A 27,429-nucleotide genomic window follows, 5' to 3' on the forward strand; every position below is an offset into this window, starting at 1 on the left:
AGCATACAATAACATTCTAGACCATTCTGTGCTTGCAACTTTGTGGCAAAAGTTTGGGGAAGGCTCTTTTCTGTTTCAGCATGAAAATGATCCCATGCACAAAGCGAGGTCCATACAGAAATGGCTTGTCGAGATCCGTGTGGAAGAACTTGACTGGCTGCAGAGCCCTGACCTCAACCCTATTGAACACCTTTGGGATGAATTGGAACACTGACTGCGAGTCAGGCCTAATTGCACATCATCAGTGCCTGACCTCACTAATGCTTGTAGCTGTCCCTGCAGCAATATCTTAACATCTGGTGGAAAGCCTCCCAGAAGAGTGGAGGTTGTTATAGCAGCAAAGGGGGGACCAACTCCATATTAATGCCCATGATTTTGGAATGAGATATTCAACGACCAGGTGTCCATATACTTTTGTTCTTGTAGTGTCTTTGATACCATTCCACCAATTCCTCTCCAGCCATTACCACGAGCCCGTCCTCCCTAATTAAGGTTCCACCAACCTCCTGTGATCTACAGAAGTAGTTCTGTCCAACGCTAGAGGGCAAGAGGGATGAAGGTATAAACACAACTTTATCCATAGAGCAATCGCTGTGAAGTCATTTGGCTCCGTCATGAGGAGTTTGTCTGAAGTGAAGTGCAAGCATGCACACACACACATTCTAATCAACAAGTATTATTTATTCAGGAATGCTAGACCTTAAAACTGGAAACGCAAACATGTAATTATTGCATATCCCAATGAATACAATCATTTTCTAAATGGTTAATTACTGGACTAATGGATTATTTGATGACTAATGATCAACCCATAGAAATTGATATTCAAATGATGTTTATTTTTTCCACAGACACAAGATTGAATTGTTTCCATGATCGGAAATACAAGTACATGGAGGTCACCTTCTAAAGAAATATACCCAAATATTAGAAAAAGGTGACCCGTACCTCAGATGTCATACAGAATACTGCAAATACACAAATTGGAATCTATTTACACATATCAAATTAAATATAGTGCTTTGTTCTCATATTCTCAATCTCTCCTGTGAAATTTACTCTCAGAAAATGCTGTAAACCTTAATGTTCAACTCCTATATTTGGCATAAGTTCAACTGTAAAAATGTCATATTTACAAAAACACAACGTATATACTGAAACCGTTGAAGTCTGAATTTTACATACACTTAGGTTGGAGTCATAAAGTATTGTTTTTCAACCACTCCACATATTTCTTGTTAACAAACTATAGTTTTGGCAAGTCAGTTAGAACATCTATTTTGTGCATGACACAAGTAATTCACTTATAATTCACTGTATCACAATTCCAGTGGGTCAGAAGTTTACATACACTAAGTTGACTGTGTCTTAAAACAGCTTGGAAAATTCCATAAAAGGATGTCATGGCTTTAGAAGCTTCTGATTGGCTAATTGACATCATTTGAGTCAATTGGAGGTGTACCTGTGGATGTACTTCAAGGCCTTCCTTCAAACTCAGTGCATTTTTGCTTGACATCATGGGAAAATCTGAATAAATCAGCCAAGATCTCAGAAAAAAAAATTGTAGACCTCCACAAGTCTGGTTCATCCTTGGGAGAAATTTCCAAATGCCTGAAGGTACCACGTTCATCTGTACAAACAATAGTACGCAAGTATAAACACCATGGGACCATGCAACCGTCATACCGCTTAGATAGGAGACGCGTCTCCTAGAGATAGAGACTTTGGTGCGAAAAGTGCAAATCAATCCCAGAACAACAGCAAAGAACCTTGTGAAGATGCTGGAGGAAACGGGTACAAAAGTATCTATATCCACAGTAAAACGAGTCCTATATAGACATAACCTGAAAGGCTGCTCAGCAGGGAAGAAGCCATTGCTCAAAAACCTCCATAAAAATGACAGACTACGGTTTGCAACTGCACGTGGGGACAAAGATCGTACTTTTTTGAGAAATGTCCTCTGGTCTGATGAAACAAAATAGAACGTTTTGGCCATGACCATAATGACCGTCGTTATGTTTGGAGGAAAAAGGGGGAGGTTTGCGAGCCAAAAAGCACCATCCCAACCATGAAGCACGGGGGTGGCAGGATCATGTTGTGGGGGTGCTTTGCTGCAGGAGGGACTGGTGCACTTCAAAATATAGATTTAATCACGAGGAGAGAAATTTATGTGGATATATTGAAGCAACATCTCAAGACATCAGTCAGTCTTCCAAAAAGACATTGACCCCAAGCATACTTCCAAAGTTGTGGCAAAATGGCTTAAGGACAACAAAGTCAAGGTATTGGAGTGGCAATCACAAAGCCCTGACCTCAATCCCATAGAAAATGTGTGGGCAGAACTGAAAAAGCGTGTGTGAGCAAGGAGGCCTACAAACCTGACCCAGTTACACCAGCTCTGTCAGGAGGAATGGGCCAAAATTCACCCAACTTATTGTGGGAAGCTTGTGGAAGGCTACCCGAAAGGTTTGACCCAAGTTAAACAATTTAAAGGCAACACTACCATATACTACTTGGGTGTATGTAAACTTCTGACCCACTGGGAATGTGATGAAAGAAATAAAAGCAGAAATAAATAATTCTCTCTACTATTATTCTGACATTTCACATTCTTAAAATAAAGTGGTGATCCTAACTGACCTAAGACAGGGAATGTTAATTAGGATTAAATTTCCGTAATTGTGAAAAACTGAGTTTAAATGTATTTGGCTAAGGTGTATGTATACTTCTGACTTCAGCTGTACATATAAGGTAGCCTAAAAGAGTAAAATATTAATATAATAATATATGCCATTTAGCAGACGCTTTTATCCAAAGCGACTTACAGTCATGTGTGCATACATTCTACGTATGGGTGGTCCCGGGGATCGAACCCACTACCCTGGTGTTACAAGCGCCATGCTCTACCAACTGAGCTACAGAAGGACCATATTTCCCCAAAAATACTGTGCAATCAAATAGGCAGAAAATACACAAAAATCCATTTGTGTATTTATTTCATTTTTATATTTCATTGAGAAATTGAATAGACTATTCTGAATAACAATATTATGAAGTCTCAACTAAGGTTGAAAAAATATCACAAATTCATAAAAGCTTGCCTTACAGGGTCCTATAACGCCCCAAAATTACTGTACACTTAAACATGTACATTTTCTAAACTTGACACAAACCCATTTCAATATTTGTTTAAAAATGTTGCTTCAGTTGGTCTCACTGAAACAAACAAGTAATTAATATGATATTACTATAATTACCATTTTACCATGTACTTGTGAATACCTAGTAATTAAAATAAAAGTAATGTCTACAACAGTCAAATAAAATGCTACCAACTTTGGTAAGTCTACCTGTCGGGTGAGCTTATTAAATTAAAGTCTGATCTTAAAGTTTAATTGTGAAATGTAACTGTACTCTACATTACTGCTCAAATATCAGTAAAAATATTCACACCATAAACACTGATTATGTCAATCAATTTTGTGCGGCATTCCCTGTGTCATCTCTTGTTTTGACTATGATGTCACTCTCTAGAATGCACAAAACTCTTCTTGTTTGCGCTCTTCGTGGTTAAGGTACTTGATTACTCGTGGTGGGAGGGGCAGTTTGTTGATGCACCTCAGTCTGTGGAGTCCAACCTGCTGCCGGATCTTCAGCCTACACAGCTGCATCAGTGGACGCGGGGGCGCTGTAAGACAATGGCAACAGATACGGTAATATGTGACGCTTGTACATTATATAAACAGTATACATATAAGATGTGCACAAGTCACTCAAAATAAGTGCCTGTTTGGGCATTGGTGTGTGTGGCTGGGTGTGCACGCGTGCATGACATCCCCCTCATCACAGAAGTAACCCCAGCAGCTGCTAGACATGAGCTCTGGGATCCAGGTCACGGCACCACTGTAACAGGCTGGTATTGAACCCTGGTTATCAACCACGCATACCACGCATACCGCTACACCAAAATTCTACCTTCTGTTGTGTAATAGACTAAGAAAAAAGGGTTATTTGGCTGTAGGGGAACCCTTAAGGGTTCTTTGGCTGTAGGAGAACCCTTAGAATAACCCTTTTTGGTTCCATGTAGAAACATTTCTGGTTCCAGATACATTTGAAGTCGGAAGTTTACATACACCTTAGCCAAACACATTTAAACTCAGTTTTTCACAATTCCTGACATTTAATCCTAGTAAAAATTCCCTGTCTTAGGTCAGTTAGGATCACCACTTATTTTAAGAATGTGAAATGTCAGAATAATAGTAGAAAGTGATTTATTTCAGCTTTTATTTCTTTCTTCACATTCCCAGTGGGTCAAAGTTTACATTCACTCAATTAGTATTTGGTAGCCTTGCCTTTAAAATTGTACACCTCCAATTCACTCAAATTATGTCAATTAGCCTATCGGTAGCTTCTAAAGCCATGACATCATTTTCTGTAATTTTCCAAGCTGTTTAAAGGCACAGTCAACTTAGCATATGTAAACTTCTGACCTACTGGAATTGTGATACAGTGAATTATAAGTGGAATAGTCTGTCTGTAAACAATTGTTGGAAAAATTACTTTTGTCATGCACAAAGTAGATGTCCTAACCGACCTGCCAAAACTATAATTTGTTAACAAGAAATTAGTGGAGTGATTGAAAAAATAGTTTTAATGACTCCAACCTAAGTGTATGTAATCTTCCGACTTCAACTGTATAACCCTTTTAAATTCCATGTAAAACACGCTGTAGAAAGGGTTCTACATGGAACCCAAAAGGATTCTACCTGGAACCAAAAATTGTTATTCTAAGGGTTCTCCTACAGCCGAAGAATCCTTAAAGGTTCGAGACAGCACTTTTCTAAGAGTGTCTGTGTCTGTATGTGTGTGTGTGTGTGTGTGTGTGTGTGTGTGTGTGTGTGTGTGTGTGTGTGTGTGTGTGTGTGTGTGTGTGTGTGTGTGTGTGTGTGTGTGTGTGTGTGTGTGTGTGTGTGTGTGTGTGTGTGTGTACAGTATGGGTATGTGTGTCTGTGCTTGTTTGCAAGTCTGGGGACACTCACTTGCTTTCTCCTTGATGGCTTCCCAGCCCCCAAAGCTATCTAGGTGTTCAGTAAGTCTGGAGCAGAGTTTCACATGGCCAACATAATCCAGGAGTACGTCTATGATGGGTCCTGCCCAGCGGTTTATTGCCTGAGTTGAGATTATCTCACAGAACTATTGATGGAAAGACAAAAAGCGATGGTAGGCTATGGTATATTGTATTTTTAAGTCCCCACAAGAAAATGTTCCAAATACCTGTGCTAACATGACAGCATGACAGTTACATAGGAGATTACAGTGTAGGTAAACATTGTTACATAGTACTTATAGCTGTTATACCTGGCTGTGGTATAATTAGTACTACTATGTCGTATAATAACTATACCAACCTATTTAACTCCCATGTACATTTTGTTTACCTGAACAGCTTTCCCAGTATTCCTGCGTGTATCGTTATTGTAGCGCAAGTCATCCCTCTCAGATGTCTCTTGAATGGGTGGATGTGGACCACTGCCGTAAGTGCAGCTAAAACAGGAGTGGGCATCACAGCCATTGTCCATCAAATACTTCAGCATGGACAGGTACTTCATACTGAACATGACAGTGGCCGGGAATGAGGTGGGGTGAGTCAGGACGTAGGCGTTAACGTTGGCCCCATGCTCCACCAGCAAAGTGACCAATTCGATACTACCCTGCCTCACGGCCACCAGTAGCGTGTTGAAGGTGTCTAGGTTGGGGTTGGCACCGGCTTCTAGAAGCATGGTGGTTGCTTCCACATTGCCGTTGGCAACGGCAAAGTATAGAATTGTGCTGCGATGATCCTCGTACATCTTGGAGCGGTCCTCTGACAGCATGGCATTGACATCGTAGCCGGCCTCGATTAGGACCTCCAGGACTTCATCCCTGTTGCACTCGGCGGCAAGATGGAGGGGACTGATGCCACTGCGATTCACTCTGGACTTGCTGGTGGCTTTGATCAGCAATGACACGATACTGAAATAGAAAACCACACAGGGGAAATTAGAGGGTGCCCAGAGTTGAGGATCAAGGGGTAGGGTTGCAAAATTCCCCCAAAACATCCACGTTTTTCAGAAATCCCAGTTGGAGTATTCCCAGATGGAGAATTCCATCCCTGGTTTTTACCCTTCTGATTGTGGGTATCCTCCAACCGGAATTGTGTGCTCTATGAACTGAATGATTACTGTAGCATTATAAATTCGTGGGGAATCCCTTTCTAACTTCTGTTTCTTCCAGTTGATGTGCGGACTCCTGGAGGAATGTGCAAGTGAGAGGCAAGTCGGTAGAGTCGGAAATATAAACTAGGGGGTAGGGTAGTGTAAAGGATAGAGGCAAGGGGGAGAGCACAATCATTATTTAAAAAATATATAACATGTGGTTGCAAGCAGCAATGAACAGGGTTCACTGGATCACAGAAAGGTCAAAAGATCAGTTGAATAACAAAGCAAGCACTCTATCATGTAGAAACTATCTTCCTTTATGTGGAATCAGTGAAAGCATTACCATGTTTATCTCGCAATGCCACAAGGATGACGCAAGTTAAGTTTAGTCTCGTGCTGTAGGTTGGTTATATTTCTCAAATTCATTAGAGGCTACTTCACTGAATCTATAGGTACAATACTCCCATATTAGAATATAGCAACTATTTTTTCTCAAAACCATTAAAGACTGATGTAATGAGTCTAAACACAAAATCTGGAGTGAATCTGAAGTATGGTTCATGAGGAAAGATGATTGCAGATGATTTTCAGCATTAGTGTTACCGTGATTTCCGGACTATAAGCCGCTACTTTATTCCCACGCTTTAAACCCACGGTTTATACAATGACATGGCTAATTTATGGATTTTTCCCGCTTTCACAAGATTCATGCCGCCAAAAAACTGAGCACAGTCACGTAATGTGACGTAAATCGCGCACGCTCAAACTTCCCATCATTCTGATTATGGTAGTAATTTTGTCACCCTCATCATGGCAAAGACACAGAGAAAATGCATATGATGCAGCTTTCAAGTTGAAGGCGATCGATCTGGCTGTTGGAAAAGGAAATAGAGCTGCTGCACGGGAGCTTGGCCTTAATGAGTCGATGATAAGACGTTGGAAAACAGCGTGAGGAACTGACTCAGTGCAAAAAGACAACAAAAGCTTTCAGAGGGAAGAAAAGCAGATGGCCCAAAGTATTTGCAGCCACTCGGCATCAGTGTAAATCGTGCATTTAAGGTGGCGCTCCTTGTTCAATGGGAGGCTTGGATGACAAGTGGGGAGAAATCCTTCACTAAAACGGGCCGCATGCGAAGAGCAACTTATGGTCAAGTCTGCCAGTGGGTCCTGACAGCGTGGAGCATTGTCAAAAAATCCACTATCATCAACGGGTTTTCGAAAGGCTGGACTGCTGCGTGTTGAAGGGGCAGCATGAGCTCAGCGGGGTATTTGCCTCCGGATGAAAGTGAGGAGAGTGACAATGGAAACGATCCAACATCGGATGAAGCAATTCTGAGGCTATTAAACTCCGACACCTAAGGAGATGGCTTCAGTGGTTTCAGTGCACAGGAGGAGGAAGATAGTGACCAATGACTTTCTTGGTAGGCCACTGTTTAATTTTTGTTACAAGCCGTGTTTCGTTTAAAGGCTGTGTAAAGTTCATTTTTTCAATGTACCGGTAGGCACCTGCGGCTTATAGACGTGCGGTTTATTTATGTACAAAATACATATTTTTTAATGATTCAGTGGGTGCGGTTTATATTCAGGTGCGCTTAATAGTCCAGCAATTATGGTACATATGCAAATGAGTTGTTAATAATTTTTTGTTTTTTGAGACATCAAAAAATCTTAGGGATGTCCATGATAGCGATGACACGTTTCAAGTTGAAAAGCCACTGTGGAGCCATTTTACAGGGGTTTAAATGTACACCTAAAATCTGATTTTTGATTTGTCAATAACTCAGTCATCTTTTTACCAATCCCTTAGATTTCCTCAAACTAAGTTAAGAAATGTACCATGGGCATACATTCAAAATGTTTAATTTGGTCCTAGTGTTCATGACAATAAGGGTGTTTTTAGCGTATTGTAGCATATCAATTTTATGTTCTGAAACTCTTTAGGGACTATTGTGATGTCCAAAGACCACATTTGGAGTGAATCTGACTTTTAGTCCACAAGAAGATATTTAATGATTATTTAAGCACTAGCGTTATATAGGCAACAATTAATGATTGCAGAAATTATTACGCAAAATTACGCAAACATTTATTTTTTGCTAAAATTTGAATAAGTTGCATAATTTCAGTTCATGTGACAAAAAAGCAAGTATAGTATAGTTAATCTTTCCGTAACCAAAAATATTGTATTTTCAGTGTCACACCTTGGTCTTAGTATTTTGTGTTTTCTTTAATTATTTGGTCTGGCCAGGGTGTGACATGGGTTTATGTTGTTGTATTTCGTATTGGGGTTTTTGTATTATTGGGAATGCGGCTGAGTAGGGGTGTTGGCTGCCTGAGGCGGTTCTCAATCAGAGTCAGGTGATTCTCGTTGTCTCTGATTGGGAACTGTATTTAGGTAGCCTGGTTTCGCTTTGTATTTCGTGGGTGATTGTTCCTGTCTCTGTGTAGTTTCACCAGCTGTAATTAGGTTTCACGTTCCGTTTGTTATTTTGTATCGTTATTTCATGTGTCACTTTTTTTCTATTAAAGTCATGAGTAACCATCACGCTGCATTTCGGTCCGACTCTCTTTCGACAAACGAAGAACTCCGTTACATTCAGCTGTGAAGCTGGTGTACAAAAAATGTACTTGATAAGGGGAGGCATAGCAATAGCACACACAGAACAGATCTACTGCTTCATAGACTTGCTTTCAATGAGAATGACAGATCTATAACTCACATTTCTATGTGGATTTTGTCAGGTCGCCCAAAAAGTTACACATTGCTGCTTTAAAGGGATAGTTCAAGTTTACAAAATTACATATTAGTTTCCTTATCTTGTAAGCAGTCTATGGACAAGGTATGAAATGTATTCGCATTTGTGGCAAAAACCCACATTGAAATCATGGGACCGATATTACAATATTTTCGTGCATCATGTACAAATCATCTGAAAGTATGGAAAAATGTATTACAATGCTTAACAAAGTCACTTATAGATGATTTGGGTGAGCTATCACTTTAGGTACCTTAAAATGGTAAAAAATAAACAAAAATAGCTTCTTAGCAAATAGCAATTTCTCAATCAAGAATTTTGCTTGTTCTGTCTTGGGAGTGGTCTGTGTGCGGATGGGGAAACTGAAAAGTAGCTGTAATTGGCATAGAGATTTGAAACTATTTTATTAACTAATTTAGCACTTGGAGATGTCACCAGGCATGCCAAAACTCCATCCTACCAAAACAGGCTGAAAACAGACTGAAATAGCTATGTACATTTAAAATGGTTATAGTTCTAGCATGCTAGCAGATTGTCACGACTTCCGCCGAAGTTGGTGCCTCTCTTTGTTCGGGCGGCATTCAGCGGTCGACGTCACCAGCTTTCTAGCCTCCGCCAATCTACATTTCTTTTTCCATTTGTTTTGTCTGTATTGTACACACCTGGTTCCCATTATGTGTTTCTGGATTTTTGTTCTCCTTGTTGGAAGATTATATTTGAGTAAAGTCACTATTATTACTCATCTCTGTGTCCTGCTCCTGACTCCGACTTACCCACATCACATAGACTCTGACACAGATACCCATAGTCTTTGTGCCAACTCTAGTTTACAATTACGCTAGCTCCAGTTAGCAACTTCCTTCAAACTGCAATCAGAGACATTAAAATGGTGTCCACGAGTTCTTCTGACTCTAGGGAAGTAGATAAAGGGCCTCATTGCGAAATTCCCGAAGTATCCCTTTAACGTTGAGTTGGAGTTGATAAATGGTGATAGAGTTTAGTGACCTTTGACATTGAAATGCATTGGGAGCTTATTTAAATATGGTTGTAGTTCAAAAAGTATAAATGCTGTCAAAAATATTTTCTCAAGCAATCTAAGTTGGGGCAGTCTGGACTATTTAATAGCTTAAATTGTTGAAACTCTAGAGCAGGTGGAAGAAATACAATAAGAAGAAGACGACAGAGAAATCTAGAGTTGTCCTAATTACACTGAACAAAAATATATGTAAAGTGTTGGTCATATGTTTCACGAGCTGAAATAAAAGATCCCATAAATGTTCCATACGCACAAAAGCTTATTTCTATAAAATGTTGTGCACAAATTTATTTACATCCCTGTTAGTGAGCATTTCTCCTTTGCCAAGATAATCCATCCAAATGACAGGTGTGGCATATCAAGAAGCTGATTAAACATCATGATCATTATACAGATGACCCTTGTATACAATAAAAGGACAATAAAAGGCCACACTAAAATGTGCTGTTTTGTCACACAACACAATGCCACAGATGTCTCAAGTTTTGAGGAAGTGTACAACTAGCATGCTGACTGCAGGACTGTCCACCAGAGCTGTTGCCAGATCATTTAATGTTAATTTCTCTACCATAACCAGGCTCCAATCTCATTTTAGAGAATTTCGCAGTACGACCAACCGGCCTTATGGTATGGGCAGGCATAAGCTACGGATAACGAACATGATTGCATTTTATTAATGACAATTTGAATACACAGATATACCGTGACGAGATTGTGAGGCCCATTTTTTAAGGTATCTGTGACCAACATATGCATATCTGTATTTCCAGTTATGTGAAATCTACAGATTAGGGCCTAATTTAGTTATTTCAATTGCCTGATTTCCTCATATGAACTGTAACTCAGTAAAATCTTTGAAATTGTTGTATGTTGAGTTTATATTTTTGTTCATTTATATATTATATATTTATATTAATTTAATGCATTCAACAAACATTTTGCATTTTCATGCATTTTTGAAATCACAGCGTTGGACCGAGGTTACCTGAACGTATCCTCCTGAACTTGAATTGCGTCATCAGTAAACAATCAGAATGGTTATCTGTGGCAAGCTCACATAATGTAGAATGATTCATTATATTTCTATAGACAAGATGGCATCTTGCATAGGAACAAACTGAAGTTGTTTGCACTTTTAAAACATTATCTTTTGCTAAATATATGGAATGTAACGTCTTTCCATCTTGCTGGTTTGGAAGTTATAATCCATGTGTCAGTGGAACAATTTGTCCACTTTAGTGAGGCAAAGGTTTGATAGTAAATTGTTCCCTACAAGCCCCTGATTAGATTTATATGTGATATCCTCTCCAAGAAATGTGCTTTCTATGTTTTCCAAAACCTTTATATATCTTGTTGTAGTGAGTCTATGCAATAGAATGTTCACAGGCTGATAAAGGAATGTTAAAGGAATAATTAATGAAGGAATAATTATTATTGGGCACATTCTACCGACAGTATTACTAAAAGAGTTGTGTCAATGTTAGACCAATCCAATTAAAATCAATGGAGCCGTTTGGTGGCCATATTGGAAAATGTGTACAATAGCAAGCCATCAATGTTTAGGCTTTTCCTAGCTTCATGTAAAGTTTGGTGCACTCATTATGATCTTATTACACCAATTATTTATTCAGTTATGGTGGTGGCCATGTTGAAAATAGGCTGCTGGGACTGATCTTGTTTGGTGTAGTTATCATCGGGTTACCCTGTGATAATAGAGCACATCCCAATGCTGTCCAATTTGGCTCGATATACCCCAAAATGCATATATGTATGACCTTTGACCCCTATGAAAGATTGCATGTTGAGGTAGCCATTCATGGCCCAAAACATTTTTGGGACCAGATGGTGAATCGATTTATCAGCTTTGGAGCTGTTTTCCAACATCCAACTCACTTTGTGTGAGCAGGCCTCCTCTGATACTGTAAACTGACAGCTTGCTATAACGCTAAAAACTTAGATCATTGTGTTGTCATACCACACACATTGACCACAAGGGATGAACATCATGGACATCATGCCACTCAATGGATTGAGTGTGAATGATTACATTTACTGACATTAATGACAAGAAAAACACATTAAAAAGCTAACACAAAGTAAACCTCCATAAACAAAGCAATGGTTACAGAAAACATGAAAATATTAATATACAACAATATTACAGAGGACCAAGAAACATTTTAATAACTAATAAATAAATATTCTACTGAGCAAAGCTTGGGTTAATGTCACATGTTAAAGGATTAAAGGAGCGCTTATCTACCACAACTTCATTGGTAACTCCAGTCAGACATACTTAACTGACTTGTCATAATTGTAGAAGTCATAGGTCAGCAGGGTTTTTCTGGAAACAATACAACAATGTATGATAATATATATAATAATAATAATGATAATAATATGTAGGCCAGGGGTACGCAACATAATTATAATAATTTGGCTATCCCTGGTGTAGGCTATTTGTAAAATGGAAATTGAGAATAAACATACAGTGCCTTCAGAAAGCATTCATACCCCTTGACTTATTCCGTTACATCCTGAATTCAAAATGGATTAAATCGTTTTTTTTTCTCTCACCCAGCTACACACAATACTCCATAATGACAAAGTGAAAACACGTTTTTAGAAATGTTGCAAATGTATTGAAAATAAAGTACAGAAATATCTAATTTACTTAAATATTCACACACTTTGCTATGACACTCCAAATTGAGCTCAGGGTCATCCAATTTCCTCTGATCACGCTTGAGATTTCACAACTTGATAGGAGTCCACCTGTGGTCAATTCAATTGTTTGTATATGATTTAGAAAGAAACACACATAAAATCCCACAGTTGACAGTCCAAGGAACTGTCCGTAGATCTCCAAGATTTTATTGTGATGAGGCATATATCTGGGGAAGAGTATAAAAAAATGTCTAGTGTTGAAAGTTTCCAAGAGCACAGTGGTCTTCATCATTGAGACGGTGGGAGCGTTTTGAAGAAGGATGAGTTTCTGGTTTCCAGACATCCAGAGCGTGCCACCGTTATCATCGATCCTTTGATTCTCATGACTTTGTAAGGTTTAGGATTTTAGGGAGTCGTGAGTTTTCCTTTGACATGCTGACAGCAGAGTACCATGTCTCCTGGTTTGAGGTTTGTCGAGGTTTGTGCTCGGTTCTTGTAGTCAGCAGTCTCTTTCATATGTTGCTTTGCATGTCACGTAGCTTGATGTTTGGTGCGAAGTGAGGCATTGTGGGAAGTGTAGTGCAAAGTTTTCTTTCTTGTTGATTAGTTCCGTGAGAGGTTGCGCTGTAGTTTCTCAGAAAACTGTTGTGATTTTGTTTCCAAGGCTTTCCTTCAGAGTTTGTGACTGTGACAGACTTCTTGAGTGTTCTCATTAGGCGTTCTGCTTCAGCATTAGCTCTCAGTCAGTAAGGTGTTATCTTTCTGTGTTTAAATCCAAGGTAGTGGCTGAAATCTGTGAAGGACTGTCCATTGAAGGGAGGTCCATTGTCCATTTTTACAATCTCAGGTACTTTGTCAATGTTTCGACATAGACAGTGGTTCCATATGATTTCCTGCAGTGGCAGCTTGACATTGAATGCAGTGCTGAATTGCTTTTTCTACCATGTCATCCATGCCTGGAAACCAAACATTCTCTCTCAGTAGCTGTTTTGTTTTCACAATACCTAGATGTCCTGTGTGAGCTAGGTTGATTGCTTTGTTATGGAGAAAGGCTGGAAGAACGAGCCGTGTTCCTCTCAGAAAGGATGTTTTCTTGTGCATTGATTGTTAGTTCATGTCTCATGCGAAAGAGTGCTTTTAATGTTTGGAAATCAACATCTTGTGTGTCATGTAGTGAATCTTGCCAAGTTCTTGTGGACAATAGGCACATCACCTTCTGTAGAGCTGAGTCTTTGTTTCTTCTTGCACCTCTGTTAGAATCAGCTTTGGGAACTGTGTTGTCAATGATAAAGTTCACATATTTGTCTGCCATGCAAAAGGTTCTTTGTGCTGTTTCCCCTGCGATGGGATGTCTTGACATGTATTCGGCGGGGTTATTTTTACTGGCTTTGTACTTCACAGTGTAGCTGTAGGGTTGTAGTCTCAGTCTCCATCGCTCAAGTCACGCTGGGGGTGTGGCTTTTGGGTTGTTGAAGATAAGCTCTACTCGTTTATGGTCTGTGAGGACCGTGAAGTGAGCTCCGTAGAGATACAAGTGAAAGGGTTCACATGCCCAGATGATCGCCAGAGCTTCTCTCTCGGTTTGTGAGTAGCGCTATTCAATCTCTGAAAGCGCTCCGCTGGCATATGCGATGATCTGGACGTCTTTGTCACTTGTAGGGTTGTGCTGACTTAGTATGGCACCGAAATCATCTTGGCCGTAGTCAACTAACAGTGTCGACCTCTTGGCTGGGTCAAAGTAGGATGTCGTCGTGTGCTGCACCAGGTGTGATCTTTTCTTGTGAGCTCACAAAGAGGCTGTGTGGTTGTTGCAAAGTCTGGGATGAACCGTGAGCAGTATTGTATCATACAAAGTAGACTGCAAACTTCCGGGACATTTTGAGGATCAGGCTTTTACCAGGGGTCTTGGGTTTTGGTCTGTGATACCCATGGCGTTGGCCCGCTGATTTTTTTCAATGGTGTCTTGGCTTTGTAGTGTGTCAAGCTCCTGTTGAACTTTTTATTTCACGTGGAAAGGAATCCTCCTGTGTGGTTGTACTGCTGTTTGAACTGTGTCATCAATGTGCAGCTTCACATGAAAGTCTTTGAGTTTTCCAATGCCTTGGAAGAGGTCATTGTATTCGTTTGTAAACTGGCTTATGAATTAACCATCAGCTGGTTCACTTGGAGTGGTCCGAAAGTTTATTATTTTCAGAAGTCCAAGGTCTGTTGCTGTCTGACAGCGAAGTAGTGAGCCAGAGTCACCTTTGACTGCATAGAAAGTGGTATCCACCATCTTAGTCTTGGAGCAGACTGGTACTGTGAATTTTCCTCTCAGTGGAAGTGGTTCGGAGCCATAAGCAAAGATGTTTGTTTTAGCCTGTTTTAATTCACAGCTGGGCTTTAACTTGTCACATGTGACATCAATGTTAACGCTTGCACCTGAATCAAAAATAACATCCACAGTTGTGTTCAAAATGGTAACTTGGATGTGTGGTTGGGATGGTTTCTGTAGTGTACACACAACATACACATAATCATCATCAGAGCTTGGTGAGGTGTCTTGTTTTTGTGTCTTTTTGTCGTCTTGTGACTGCACTTTATGCATTTCGTGTTTCGGACGCTGTTGGGTTCGTTTTTCAGCAACTGGAGGAGTGGACTTGGTGTTTTGTGATCTACAGCATTTTTTGATTCAACTTTCCACATTTCCGTTTTTTCCCACTTGCAGGGCAATTTGTTTGTCCTCCTTCGTTGTGGGAATTTTTCTCCACAGTTATTGCGTATTCTGTTTTGACTTTTGTCGCTTTCATTTTTGTAGCCCTGGCTTTTGTTATATTTTTTATTTTGCACAGTGCACACTGAAAGTTATTTTTGTGATTTTGAATGAGCATTCTCCATGCCTGCAGCTTGTTTATCTGACATCTCTTGTGCGCTGCCTGTATCAAGTAGTTGTTGGAGAGCCATTGAAACATATTTTAGCCCCATCCAGTGGATGCTAATTGCTTCAATCGTGTGTGGTAAGCATCCAAGGTTTCGTTTTCATTTTGTCTTGCTTGTCTGAAAACGTAGGTTCCATTTTCTGTGTTGACTTTTAGACAGAAATTTGCATTGAGCTTGGCTACAGCTGTAACATAGTCATCATCTGCTCTTGCAGTAAAACCAAATGCATGCTTTTCAACCGATCGCTGCCTGCACCTGCATGCCCGACTAGCATCACCACCCTGAATGGTTCCGACTTTGAATATGTGGACATCTATAAGTACCTAGGTGTCTGGCTAGACTGCAAACTCTCCTTCCAGACTCATATCAAACATCTCCAATCGAAAATCAAATCAAGAGTCGGCTTTCTATTCCGCAACAAAGCCTCCTTCACTTCACTCATGGCCAAGCTTACCCTAGTAAAACTGACTATCCTACCGATCCTCGACTTCGACGATGTCATCTACAAAATGGCTTCCAACACTCTACTCAGCAAACTGGATGCAGTTTATCACAGTACCATCCGTTTTGTCACTAAAGCACCTTATACCACCCACCACTGCGACTTGTATGCTCTAGTCGGCTGGCCCTCGCTACATATTCGTCGCCAGACCCACTGGCTCCAGGTCATCTACAAGTCCATGCTAGGTAAAGCTCCGCCTTATCTCAGTTCACTGGTCACGATGGCAACACCCATCCGTAGCACGCGCTCCAGCAGGTGTATCTCACTGATCATCCCTAAAGCCAACACCTCATTTTTGTTCCAGTTCTCTGCTGCCTGTGACTGGAACGAATTGCAAAAATCGCTGAAGTTGGAGACTTTTATCTCCCTCACCAACTTCAAACATCAGCTATCTGAGCAGCTAACCGATCGCTGCAGCTGTACATAGTCTATTGGTAAATAGCCCACCCATTTTCACCTACCTCATCCCCATACTGTTTTTATTTATTTACTTTTCTGCTCTTTTGCACACCAATATCTCTACCTGTACATGACCATCTGATCATTTATCACTCCAGTGTTAATCTGCAAAATTTTTATTATTCGCCTACCTCCTCATGCCTTTGCACACATTGTATATAGACTCCCCCTTTTTTTTCTACTGTGTTATTGACTTGTTAATTGTTTACTCCATGTGTAACTCTGTGTTGTCTGTTCACACTGCTATGCTTTATCTTGGCCAGGTCGCAGTTGCAAATGAGAACTTGTTCTCAACTAGCCTACCTGGTTAAATAAAGGTGAAATAAATATTTAAAAAATAAGAAAGTATACCGTACACATCCGACCCTGCATAGTGTAACAGTAATGCCATTTTCTGTGTGTTATCTGCAATGTCTAATGCAACTAGAAAATTCTTGAATCTGTTGATCCATTTTTTCCACCTCGAGCCGATTGAGTTGTGCTCTAGCTATCGTGGTGTTGTACCGTAATGTACGATGTTAGCTGAATATGATGCTAGCTAGGCTGTTGTTGCTGTCTGTGTTTACTCACATAGGTACGTAGTTTGTCTTGTATATTGCATTCTTCTCTTGCGCGTTTCACTCGTCGCCAATGGTAACGATCGCTGTTTAGATTGCTTATGTTTGTAAGAACTGAGGTCTGAGCATTCGTATACTTTAGTTTAACTTTGCTCGCAAGTACTGACAACACATGGCTCACATGGCATATCACTGTTTGGCTACTGTAAAAACATGGAACTGGAATCCCACAGTACAAATACACAGACTGGATTATGGCATAATGTTCACTACATTACACTGTTCACCTCCTCTCCCCATGTAATTTAACAGAATTTGAAAAAATCTGCAAGGGGGGAAATCCCCAAATCCAGATGTACAAAACTGATACCCACGTACCCAAGATGACTCAAAGCTGTAATCTCTGCCAAAGGTTTTTCTACATAGTATTGACTCAGAGGTGTGAATAGTTATGTAAATGAGATATTTCTGTGTTTAATTTTCAATACATTTGACAAATTCTTAAAACATGGTTTCGCTTTGTTGTCATGGGGTTTTGCGTGTAGATGGGTGAGAGAAAAAAAAATATTTAATCCATTTTGAATTCAGGCTTTAACACACAAAATGTGGAATAAGACAAAGGGTATGAATACTTTCTGAAGGCACTGTGCCTCTCATATAATGAGACATACAGCATCAAAAATAATCTGTAAGTAACTTCATTCAGCTGATTTGGACTTGAAGTGCGAAAAATGCTAATATCGGTAGCATTGCCTTGGATATGTGCCACAGCACTTGGAAACAGTGGCCAGGTAAACAAAACATGGATTGCTGTCATACCTCGTCCACAGACTGCTCACAGGGTAAAGGGTAAACCAAAATGTAATTTTGTAATTCGGGCAAACTATCTCTTTAAGTGTACTGTGCGGGGATGTCTTCCCATATTTCAAGGTTATTGAAGCTAATTGCGCCTACCCATCAGTTCCTCGTTGGGCAGCGATATGTAGTGGCAGAAGTCCTTTCTTGCCCGCTTTGTTGGCATCAGCATTCTGAGAAAGAAGAAGCTTCACAATGTCTTCATGGCCATTCTTAGCCGCCTCATACAGAGCTGTGGCCCCATCGCTGGCCTCGCTGTTGATATCAGCACCTACAACATATATTCAGTGTGACATACAGTAAGAAACGTCAACCAAAGATCCATGGTTAGAGCTCCATAACAGCTCTATGTGGTGTGTGGACTGTCTCAATTCGGTGTAATGTCATTTGGCCTACAGAATTCACCCGCTTTTCGAGGGGAAAATCGTACCGTGTTTAATGAGAAATCGAAGTGTTTCCACGCATCCACTCTGGGCTGCAGTAAACAGGGGCGTGATACCGTACATGTTGGTTGGGCTGAGCTTAGCCCCGGCCTTGAGCAACATCTCACATATCTCCACACTGTTGCGGCTCACAGCCTCCTGGAGAGCCGTCCAGCCCTGGATGCAGTGTTTGTTCACCACAGCACCGTGATTCAGAAGCATGGCCACAATCTCAGCATTCTCCTTTTCACAAGCTGTGGAATACGGTCAAAGATTGACAGACAGGGGAGAAATGGAAGATTTCCCAGCCTTTGTTAGTCATGGTAGGCAGTGTTTCCTAAACAAGGGTTTGAGGTTATTCCCAGGGTACAGCTTGCAGGTACTGGGAGAGCGAATATGTAATGGCAGATTTTGGGTGTAGTTGTATTGGTCTTCCAATCACCTCTCCTTTCTCCGGAAGTGTGCACTTGTTCACTAGTACTCCCCACAAATGTAAAACATTCAATCGCTGTAGGCATGGTCTGGAGGGATATTCCACCACCATGTTTCTTATACCAGTGATTTTCTTTCAAATCTACAGCCCAGCCAACCCAAAGGCAAGTTTTTCAGCCAAGGTTTTCTCACATTGTTGCTGCCCAACAAGTTATTTTACTATCAGTCAAGTAGTCTATGACTTACTACGTTTAGAACAAAAGGATAATGACAAACAGGTTGGAAGATATAGGTCTTAGTAGGTCTCTAAGGCAAATGTGTTACCTTTGTAGAGGGGGGTCTCTCTCTCCTTTGTGGCGAGTTCTGGGTCTGCCCCTTTCTCCAGAAGCGCCTCTACACAGGCCACCCTTTCCCTGCCCACCGCCAAGATAAGAGCAGTCTGGCCTTTCAGGTCACATTTGTTAATCATTCCAGGTTGAGCTTGAAAAGTGGAAAGAAGAACACAGGAGACAAACATGAGACTAGGTTTTTTCTTTATTTTATACAGTTTTTTTAAAGTCAGCTATTTAGCTGGCATTTACATGGAAAACTGTGAAATACTTTGTAATGAAATGTTAACCATAAAAGCGCCCACAGGGGTAAATTTAGAATAACATCATTTCGAAAGACTTTTTTTAATCCTTTTGAATGTTTTTTTACTTTGTCAACCAACTACTTACAGACAAAAAAATATAATATACGTATCATGAGTTCTGTGTTAATATGGAGGAATGAAAAATTATATTTATTTTGTATACTAGTGAGGGGTGGCACGTTGCGTAGTGGTTGGAGCATTGGGCCAGTAACAGAAAGGTTGCTAGTTCAGTATTATTAATGGTGCATGGCTAAGCTGAAAATATGGGCTCAATAGTGAACTTTGTGGTAAATGCACAACATTTGGCACAGTTGTAAATGTATATACCCTGAAAATATATATCTATTTACATGTATTACAAAAGGTTAATGAATGAAAAGTGTTAATGCTTGACAGACAGTGTTTTTTTGCAATGAATACCAATTTGGGGTAAAATAAAATGGACCACATTAGTGCTTTTGAGCAAAAAAACATGTTGGCGTTTTTAAGGTTAAAATGGGTGTTCTATTGGGTATGGACTACTATTGCATTCAAATGTTAAAAATAAATAAAAAATTGGCGTGAGCCCAGAAAATATCCATTGTTAAACCATAAAGGACAACAATAATCCAATGAATGACTTTGCATCACTATGTACATCTATGGAGTTTTGAATTGCACTTACCCCCAAGAAGAACCCTGACACACTGGTCTTGGCCATAATATGCAGCCTCGTGCAGCGGGATCCATCCATACTTGTCAGGCCGCAGTATGTTATTCCCGGTGTCTTTAGCCATAGCTCGTAACGTAGTCACATCACCGTTCAGGATGGCTTTCACAATAGTGTCCTCTTCTCTAATAGGCAAACATACCCACCATCATCCACTTACCCTTTTTCACCTAGTCCACATACAATGCCTTCAGAAAGTATTCATACCCCTTGACTTATGCCACATTTTGTTGTGTTACAGTCTGAATTCAAAATAGATTCACTTTTTTACCCATCTACACAATACCCCATAATGATAAAGTGAAAAGATGTTTTATTTAATAAAAAAATGAAATGCTGAAATCTAATTTACATAAGTATTCACACCCCTGAGTCAAAACATGCGATTTGGCAGCGATTAAAGCTGTGCATTTTTCTTGGTAAGAGTCTAAGAGCTTTGCACACCTGGATTGTAAAATATTTTCACATTATTATTTTAAAAACTCAAGCTCTGTCAAGTTGGTTGTTGATCATTGCTAGACAGCAGTGGAGGATGCTGAGGGGAGAACAGCTCATAATAATGGTTGGAATGGAGTAAATGGAATGCCATCAAACACTTGGAAACCATGTGTTTGATGTATTTGATATCATTCTACTGATTCCGCTCCAGTCATTACCACGAGCCCATTCCCAATTAAGGTGCCACCAACCTCTTGTGCTTGACATCCATTTTTAACTCTTCCGATAGATTGTCAAACCAATTTAAGTCGAAACTGTAACTAGGCAACTCAGGAACATTCAATGTTGTCTGGGTAAGCAACTCCAGTGTATATTTGGCCTTGTGGTTTAGGTTATTGTCCTGCTGAAAGTTTAATTTGTCTCCCAGTGTCTGTTGGAAAGCAGACACACGCAGGTTTTCCCTCTAAGATTTTGCCTGAGCTCTATTAAGTTTATTTTTATCCGAAACAACTCCCTAGTCCTTGCTGATGACAAGCATACCCATGGTACATGATGCGGCCACCACAATGCTTTAAAATTTGAAGAGTGGTACTCAGTGATGTGTTGTTTTGGATTTGCCAAAATAAGCGGTTTGTATTCAGGACATAAAATTCCTTTCTTTGCCACATTTTTTGCAGTTTAACTTTAGGGCCTTATTGCAAACAGTTTTGCACGTTTTGGAATATTTTTTATTCTATAGAAGCGTCCTTCTTTTCACTCTATCATTTAAGTTAGCATTGTGTATTAACTGAGGATGGATCAACAACATTGTAGTTTTCTCCTATCACGGCCATTTAAACTCTGTAAATGTTTTAAAGTCGCCAATCCCTGGTTTACATCCTCTCTGGCAACTGAGTTAGGAAAGACGCTTGTATCTTTGCAGTAACTGAGTGTATTGATACACCATGCAAATTGTAATGAATAACTTCACCATGCTAAAAGAGATTTTCAATGTCTTTTTTTATACCCGTCTACCAATAGGTGCCCTTTGTGAGGCATTGGAAAAGCTCCATTGGTCTTAGTGGTTGAATCTGTGTTTGAAATTCAGTGCTCGACTGAGGGACTTTACAGATACTGTAATTGTATATGTTGGGAACAGAGATGAGGTTGTCATAACAAAACAATGTTAAACACTATTATTGCACACAGAGTGAGTCCATGCAATGTATTACTTGTTAAGCACCGAGTCCATGCGACTTAGTATGTGTCTTGTTAATCACATTTTTTTTACAACTTATTTTTACTTGCCATAACGAAATGGTTGAATACTTATTGGTTCAAAACATTTCAGCTTTTCATTTTTTATTAATTAGTAAACATTTCTAAAACCATAATCCTACATTGACATAATGGGTTATTATGTGTAGGCCAGTTACACAAAATCTCAATTTAATACATTGTTGTTAAGGGAATTTTTTATCAATGATGACTAATTATGTATACATTTCAATCAGAACTGATTAATCAGAATACTAGTGTGTTACTGTATATGTACTAATCCGAATACTATTATGTTACTGTATATGTACTAATCAGAATACTATTCTGTATATGTATGAGTTTTTTTTCTTGATCCCAGTACTGAAAATAATGTGTGTGTGAATGTGGTCAAGAGTTTAGAACAATGACGGTCTGTTCCTTGGTATAAATGAATGAACTATATCTCCAGACTGACTAGAATGCTTATCTACACTGGCTGACCTTGGCTCTAGACGAGGAGGGAAGGCTTGAGAGCTATAGAGCCTTTCTACCAGTGTCAAGAAGAGATGGAAAATTTAGAAAACGCTGACGTCATTTTCAGTTTATAACCTGTGGTAAAATGTGTATGTACTCAGTACTTTTGAGAATAAACTCTGCTGTCTGATTTTAAGACTGGGCTCTGTCTATCATTATAGAATAAGGGAATTACAAATCCTTATGAATTGACAGAGTGTTTCATTTTAATTGGGTATTAAAACAGAGCGATTTAATTCCTTTAACAATTGTAAATGTATTGGTTAATTTAAAGGGGAATTCCACTACTTTTCAAACTTATGTTCATTATCTCCAGCACCATAGTGTCTATATAAAGTATGTGAAAATAGTGTTGTTGTTTAAATAATACAACAAAAAATAGTGCCATTTGTTATTAATTATTATTATCATCATCATCGTTATTATTTTGAACCCACTTCACACATATGGGGAACTAAACTATATATATATATATATATATATATATATATATATATATATATATATATATAATTTTTTTAAATTATTATTATTTTTTTGTATTCTTTATTATTCCAAATATTTCAAGTATACATTTTTTTGCAATGAGATGTTTTTTTACTACATTTTTGGGGGTATTCTTTTCCTTGTCTTCCTTCCCATCACTAACATATCAGAGCCTGCAGGGTGCTCTTTTAATGAAGTTACATCAAAGCTAAATCAATGTCATGATCACATAATGATTCATTTGTGTTCTGCATAACATAACCAACTTTAATAGCATAGTATAACATTACTGTTAACACAAAAGCACCACCAAATGTCTTATCACATTTAGGATGATAGTTGGAATGTTCTCATTTCTCTCTCAGCGCATGCCACCAGGCCTGCTCTAAAATTCACTCACGATGCAACACTACATAATTCAAGAAAATATTAATTCATGTTCCCATGAAACTGATTGAGATCAAATGGTTAGCAGGCATGTGAAGAGCGTGAAGAATTATAATTCACGATTGAGAAGTACTAAAGGGAGAGGGAGGGTAAGCAGCAGCTATGGAAAAAATATGTGTTCGTAAAGTAGGCCTCCAGGGGAGGAACTGGTGGTTTGATCACACAGCCTTAGCCTTTTAACCACAGAATGTAGAAATGCGTCCAGAGTGTGAATGATACCATGAAATCCGAGGGAGCCTCTATAAGGGGCCTTATCGCAAAGACGTAATGTAAGGGTAAAAATGTATTACATTTGTGGCATGAACACAACCAGTCATGATGTTTTCATCTGATTGTTAAACAAATCACTTAAAAAAGTAGGATACCTGCAGCATCAAAATAATTCCAGCATCCAACTGTGCATGCTCCATTTGATGAATGTAAACAGATGTCTCTTTCCAAACACCATAAGTGTAAATGACCTTCAGCGATGGTCATATGGCCTACTACAGAGATGTGTATTGATGGATGCCAAGGCAAGCCATGCTCCCCCAAAATGTGAACAATAAAAATAAATACAAAACTATCATATCATGTTTCTTAATTTTCCTTCAATTTGCAAAGTGGCTGAAAGCATCTGAGCGAGTGAAACAGCGCCTCTCTCTTAGTATATGCAGCCCATGTATCTGATGCCATTTGGCCAAAAAGAGTATGATGTGAGATTGATGCATCTTGCTGTCAGCACGGGTCTCTGTCAAATTCGGTATATTTAGAGACCCCCTAAAGTTGGACATTTGTTGCCTTTAGAAGAGCCAAGTTAGAAATTATTTAAACTGGTAACTTTTTTTACTCATTATTTTCTTATCTTTACAGTAAAATGCCACGGGCACTATCTGATGTGTGGAGACATTTCGCTAATGTAGAAGGAAAAGCTGTGTGCATTTGCATATACTGTGCCAAATCATATGTGAAGAATGCAACAAAGATGCAGAATCATCTGGCCAAGTGCATAAAGTTCCCTCAGCGCTCACAACAAGCAACCTCTGACAAAAGTCCCTCTACTTCTATTCGAGGTGAAAATGATGAATCAGACACCTTATCGATAGCAACAGCTCATAGTCCTCCTGGAATCATATGTTTTTTGACTCAATGGAGGAATGAAGTCAGAGAAATGCTGATAAATGTCTTGCTCGAGCTGTGTTTGCAACTGTTTCACCTCTGATGCTCACAGGCAATGTGTATTGGAAGAGATTTGTAAATGTTCGTCGCCCAGCATACACCCCTCAAACCAGACATACTTTATCTACTAATTTGCTGGATGCAGAGTTCAACAGAGTTCAAGTGAAGGTCAAGCAAATCATAGAGGAAGCAGACTGTATTGCAATCATCTCTGATGGGTGGTCAAATGTTCGTGGGCAAGGAATAATTAACTACATCATCTCCACCCCTCAACCAGTATTCTACAAGAGCCCAGACACAAGGGAAAACAGACACACCAATCTCTATATTGCAGATGAGCTGAAGGCAATCATCAATGACCTTGGACCACAGAAGGTATTTGCACTGGTGACAGATAATGCTGTGAACATGAAGGCTGCTTGGTCTACGGTTGAGGCGTCCTACCCTCACATCAAGGCCTATGGTTTCATCCCTACTGTGTCTCGCCACCTCGGCCTGGAAGAGGGCAAGGTTCTTGGCAGTCTGGCGAAGTACACTTCCAAGCAAGAGCTTTCGGATGAAGATGCAATATGGCAGTCATGCTCGCATATCTCCTCAGCTACCTGGTGGAAGGGGCTTTGTGGATCTGAGGCTCTTTCCCCTGTTGCCTCCATCATTCTCCAAATCCCACCAACATCAGTCTCTTCAGAGCGCAACTGGTCCTTGTTTGGGAACACGCACGCAACAGGCTGACCAATACAAGGGTTAAAAAATTGGTGGCCACCCAGGCAAATTTTAGGCTTTTTGAGCCTGATATAATATTACGTATATTTTCTTGTTCAGTGAAACCCTCCCATGTGAAGAGTCAACTCATTAAATTAAAGTTCAATTCGTAACGAAATAGTTTTTAAAATTTCTATTGGAAGGATGTAATCATTTGCAATTATGTCTACTTATGACAAGATAAAATGCTTATGTTTCTGTCTCCATATGATATGGTAAATATATCCAATGCAAAAAACATCTACATTTAAATGGTACTAATATTAATTCCCATATATTCCCATTAATTCCCATACATTCCCATTTTGTATCCCACCATACCTTCTTCACTATGCAATCTGGTTTCTGAGCTGGTCATGGGTGCACCTCAGCCACGCTCAAGTTCCTAAACGATATCATAACCGGCATTGATAAGAGACAGTACTGTGCAGCTGTATTCATCGACCTGGCCAAGGCTTTTGACTCTGTCAATTACCACATTCTTATGACTCAATAGCCTTGGCTTCTCAATTGACTGCCTCGCCTGGTTCACCAACTACTTCTCAGATAGAGTTCAGTGTGACAAATCGGAGGGCCTGTTGTCCGGACCTCTGGCAGTCTCTATGTGGGTGCCACAGGGTTCAATTCTCGGGCCGACTCTTTTCTCTGTATATATCAATGATGTCGCTCTTGCTGCTGGTGATTCTCTGATCCACCTCTACACAGACGACACCATTCTGTATATATCTGGCCCTTCTTTGGACACTGTGCTAACAAACCTCCAAACGAGCTTCAATTGCCATACAACACTCCTTCCGTGATCTCCAACAGCTCTTAAATGCAAGTACAACTAAGTGCATATACTCTTCAACCGATTGCTTTCTGCACCCTCCCGCCCGACTAGCATCACTACTCTCGACGGTTCTGACTTAGAATATGTGGACAACTACAAATACCTAGGTGTCTGGTTAGACTGCAAACTCTCTTTCCAGACTCACATTAAGCATCTCCAATCCAAAATTAAATCTAGAATCGGCTTCCTATTTCTCAACAAAGCCTCCTTCACTCATTCTGCCAAACATACACTTGTAAAACTGACTATCCTACCGATCCCTGACTTCGACGATGTCATTTACAAAATAGCCTCCAGCATCCAACACATAGCAAACTGGATGTAGTCTATCACAGCGCCATCCATTTTGTCACCAAAGTCCCATATACTACCCAACACTGCAACCTGTATGCGTTCGTTGGCTGGCCCTCACTACATATTCGTCTTCAAATCCATTGGCTCCAGGTCATCTATAAGTCTTTGCTAGGTAAAGCCCCACCTTGTCTCAGCTCAGTGGTCACCATAGCAACACCCACCCATAGCACCCGCTCCAGCAGGTATATTTCACTGGTCATACCCATCCTTCTCTGCCTTTCCTTCCAGTTCTCTTCTGTCAATGACTGGAATGAATTGCAAAAATCACTGAAGCTGGAGTCATATCTCCCTCTGTAACTTTAAGCATCAGCTGTCAGAGCAACTTACCGATCACTGTACCTGTACATGGCCAATCTGTCACGTTCTGACCTTAGTTCTGTTTTGTCTTTGTTTTAGTATGGTCAGGGCGTGAGTTGGGTGGGTTGTCTATGTTCCTTTTTCGATGTTTTGGGATTTCTATGTTTGGCCTGGTATGGTTCTCAATCAGAGGCAGCTGTCAATCGTTGTCCCTGATTGAGAACCATACTTAGGTAGCCTGGTTTCACTTTTGAGTTATAGGTGATTGTTTCCTGTTGTAATGTTTGTTTTACATTTCAGGACTGTTTCGACATGTTGTGTTCATGTTTTTGTTCAGTGTATATAAAAATGATTTGATATTAGAGTATTGGGTAGATCAATGACCCAAAAAGAAATTACAATTATATCCATTTCAACCTACTTTGTAACAAAATGTGCAAAAATGTGCAAAAATCCAAGAGGGGTGAATACTCAGTAATACAGCTGACTGCTGCAAATGTGTACTTTAAAATTAACTAAACTAATATGGAGGGATCGTAAACTCAATAGATAATGCGTGTTTCTTGAAAAGTGAATTGTTTGATTCCTTAATCAATTCTCATTGCTCTTATTACTTCTAAAATACCTGTCCACTATCACAATTTTAGTTCATATCTCCCTTCAAGTGTTTCTCTGAATGCTTTTCTAAGGGGTAGACTTTAAACATATGCATAGTATGTTAATATCCAACATGTACA

At 39.7% G+C, this 27,429-nt stretch overlaps 1 protein-coding gene across 3 annotated transcripts in view; it reads right to left on the reverse strand.

The window, feature by feature from the left end:
• Window positions 1–818: 818 nt before the first annotated feature.
• Window positions 819–27,429, reverse strand: part of asb2a.1 (ankyrin repeat and SOCS box containing 2a, tandem duplicate 1) — a 32,918-nt gene continuing 6,307 nt past the window's right edge. For 2 of the 3 annotated variants that reach the window (XM_035793973.2, XM_035793972.2), the window contains exons 3-10: window positions 20,101–20,270; window positions 19,127–19,282; window positions 18,379–18,624; window positions 18,048–18,219; window positions 12,286–12,333; window positions 5,439–6,012; window positions 5,040–5,193; window positions 819–3,688 (exon numbers count right to left, since the gene is read on the reverse strand). In XM_035793973.2, coding sequence (XP_035649866.1) covers window positions 3,531–3,688; window positions 5,040–5,193; window positions 5,439–6,012; window positions 12,286–12,333; window positions 18,048–18,219; window positions 18,379–18,624; window positions 19,127–19,282; window positions 20,101–20,270 — 1,678 coding nt within the window. In that variant the 3' untranslated portion in view covers window positions 819–3,530. The remainder of the gene's footprint in view (window positions 3,689–5,039; window positions 5,194–5,438; window positions 6,013–12,285; window positions 12,334–18,047; window positions 18,220–18,378; window positions 18,625–19,126; window positions 19,283–20,100; window positions 20,271–27,429) is intronic. The other variant, XM_035793974.2, reaches the window with a different exon arrangement.

This window comes from Oncorhynchus keta, chromosome 19 (assembly GCF_023373465.1).
Source record: "Oncorhynchus keta strain PuntledgeMale-10-30-2019 chromosome 19, Oket_V2, whole genome shotgun sequence".
In the NCBI taxonomy this organism is placed as follows: Eukaryota; Metazoa; Chordata; class Actinopteri; order Salmoniformes; family Salmonidae; genus Oncorhynchus; species Oncorhynchus keta.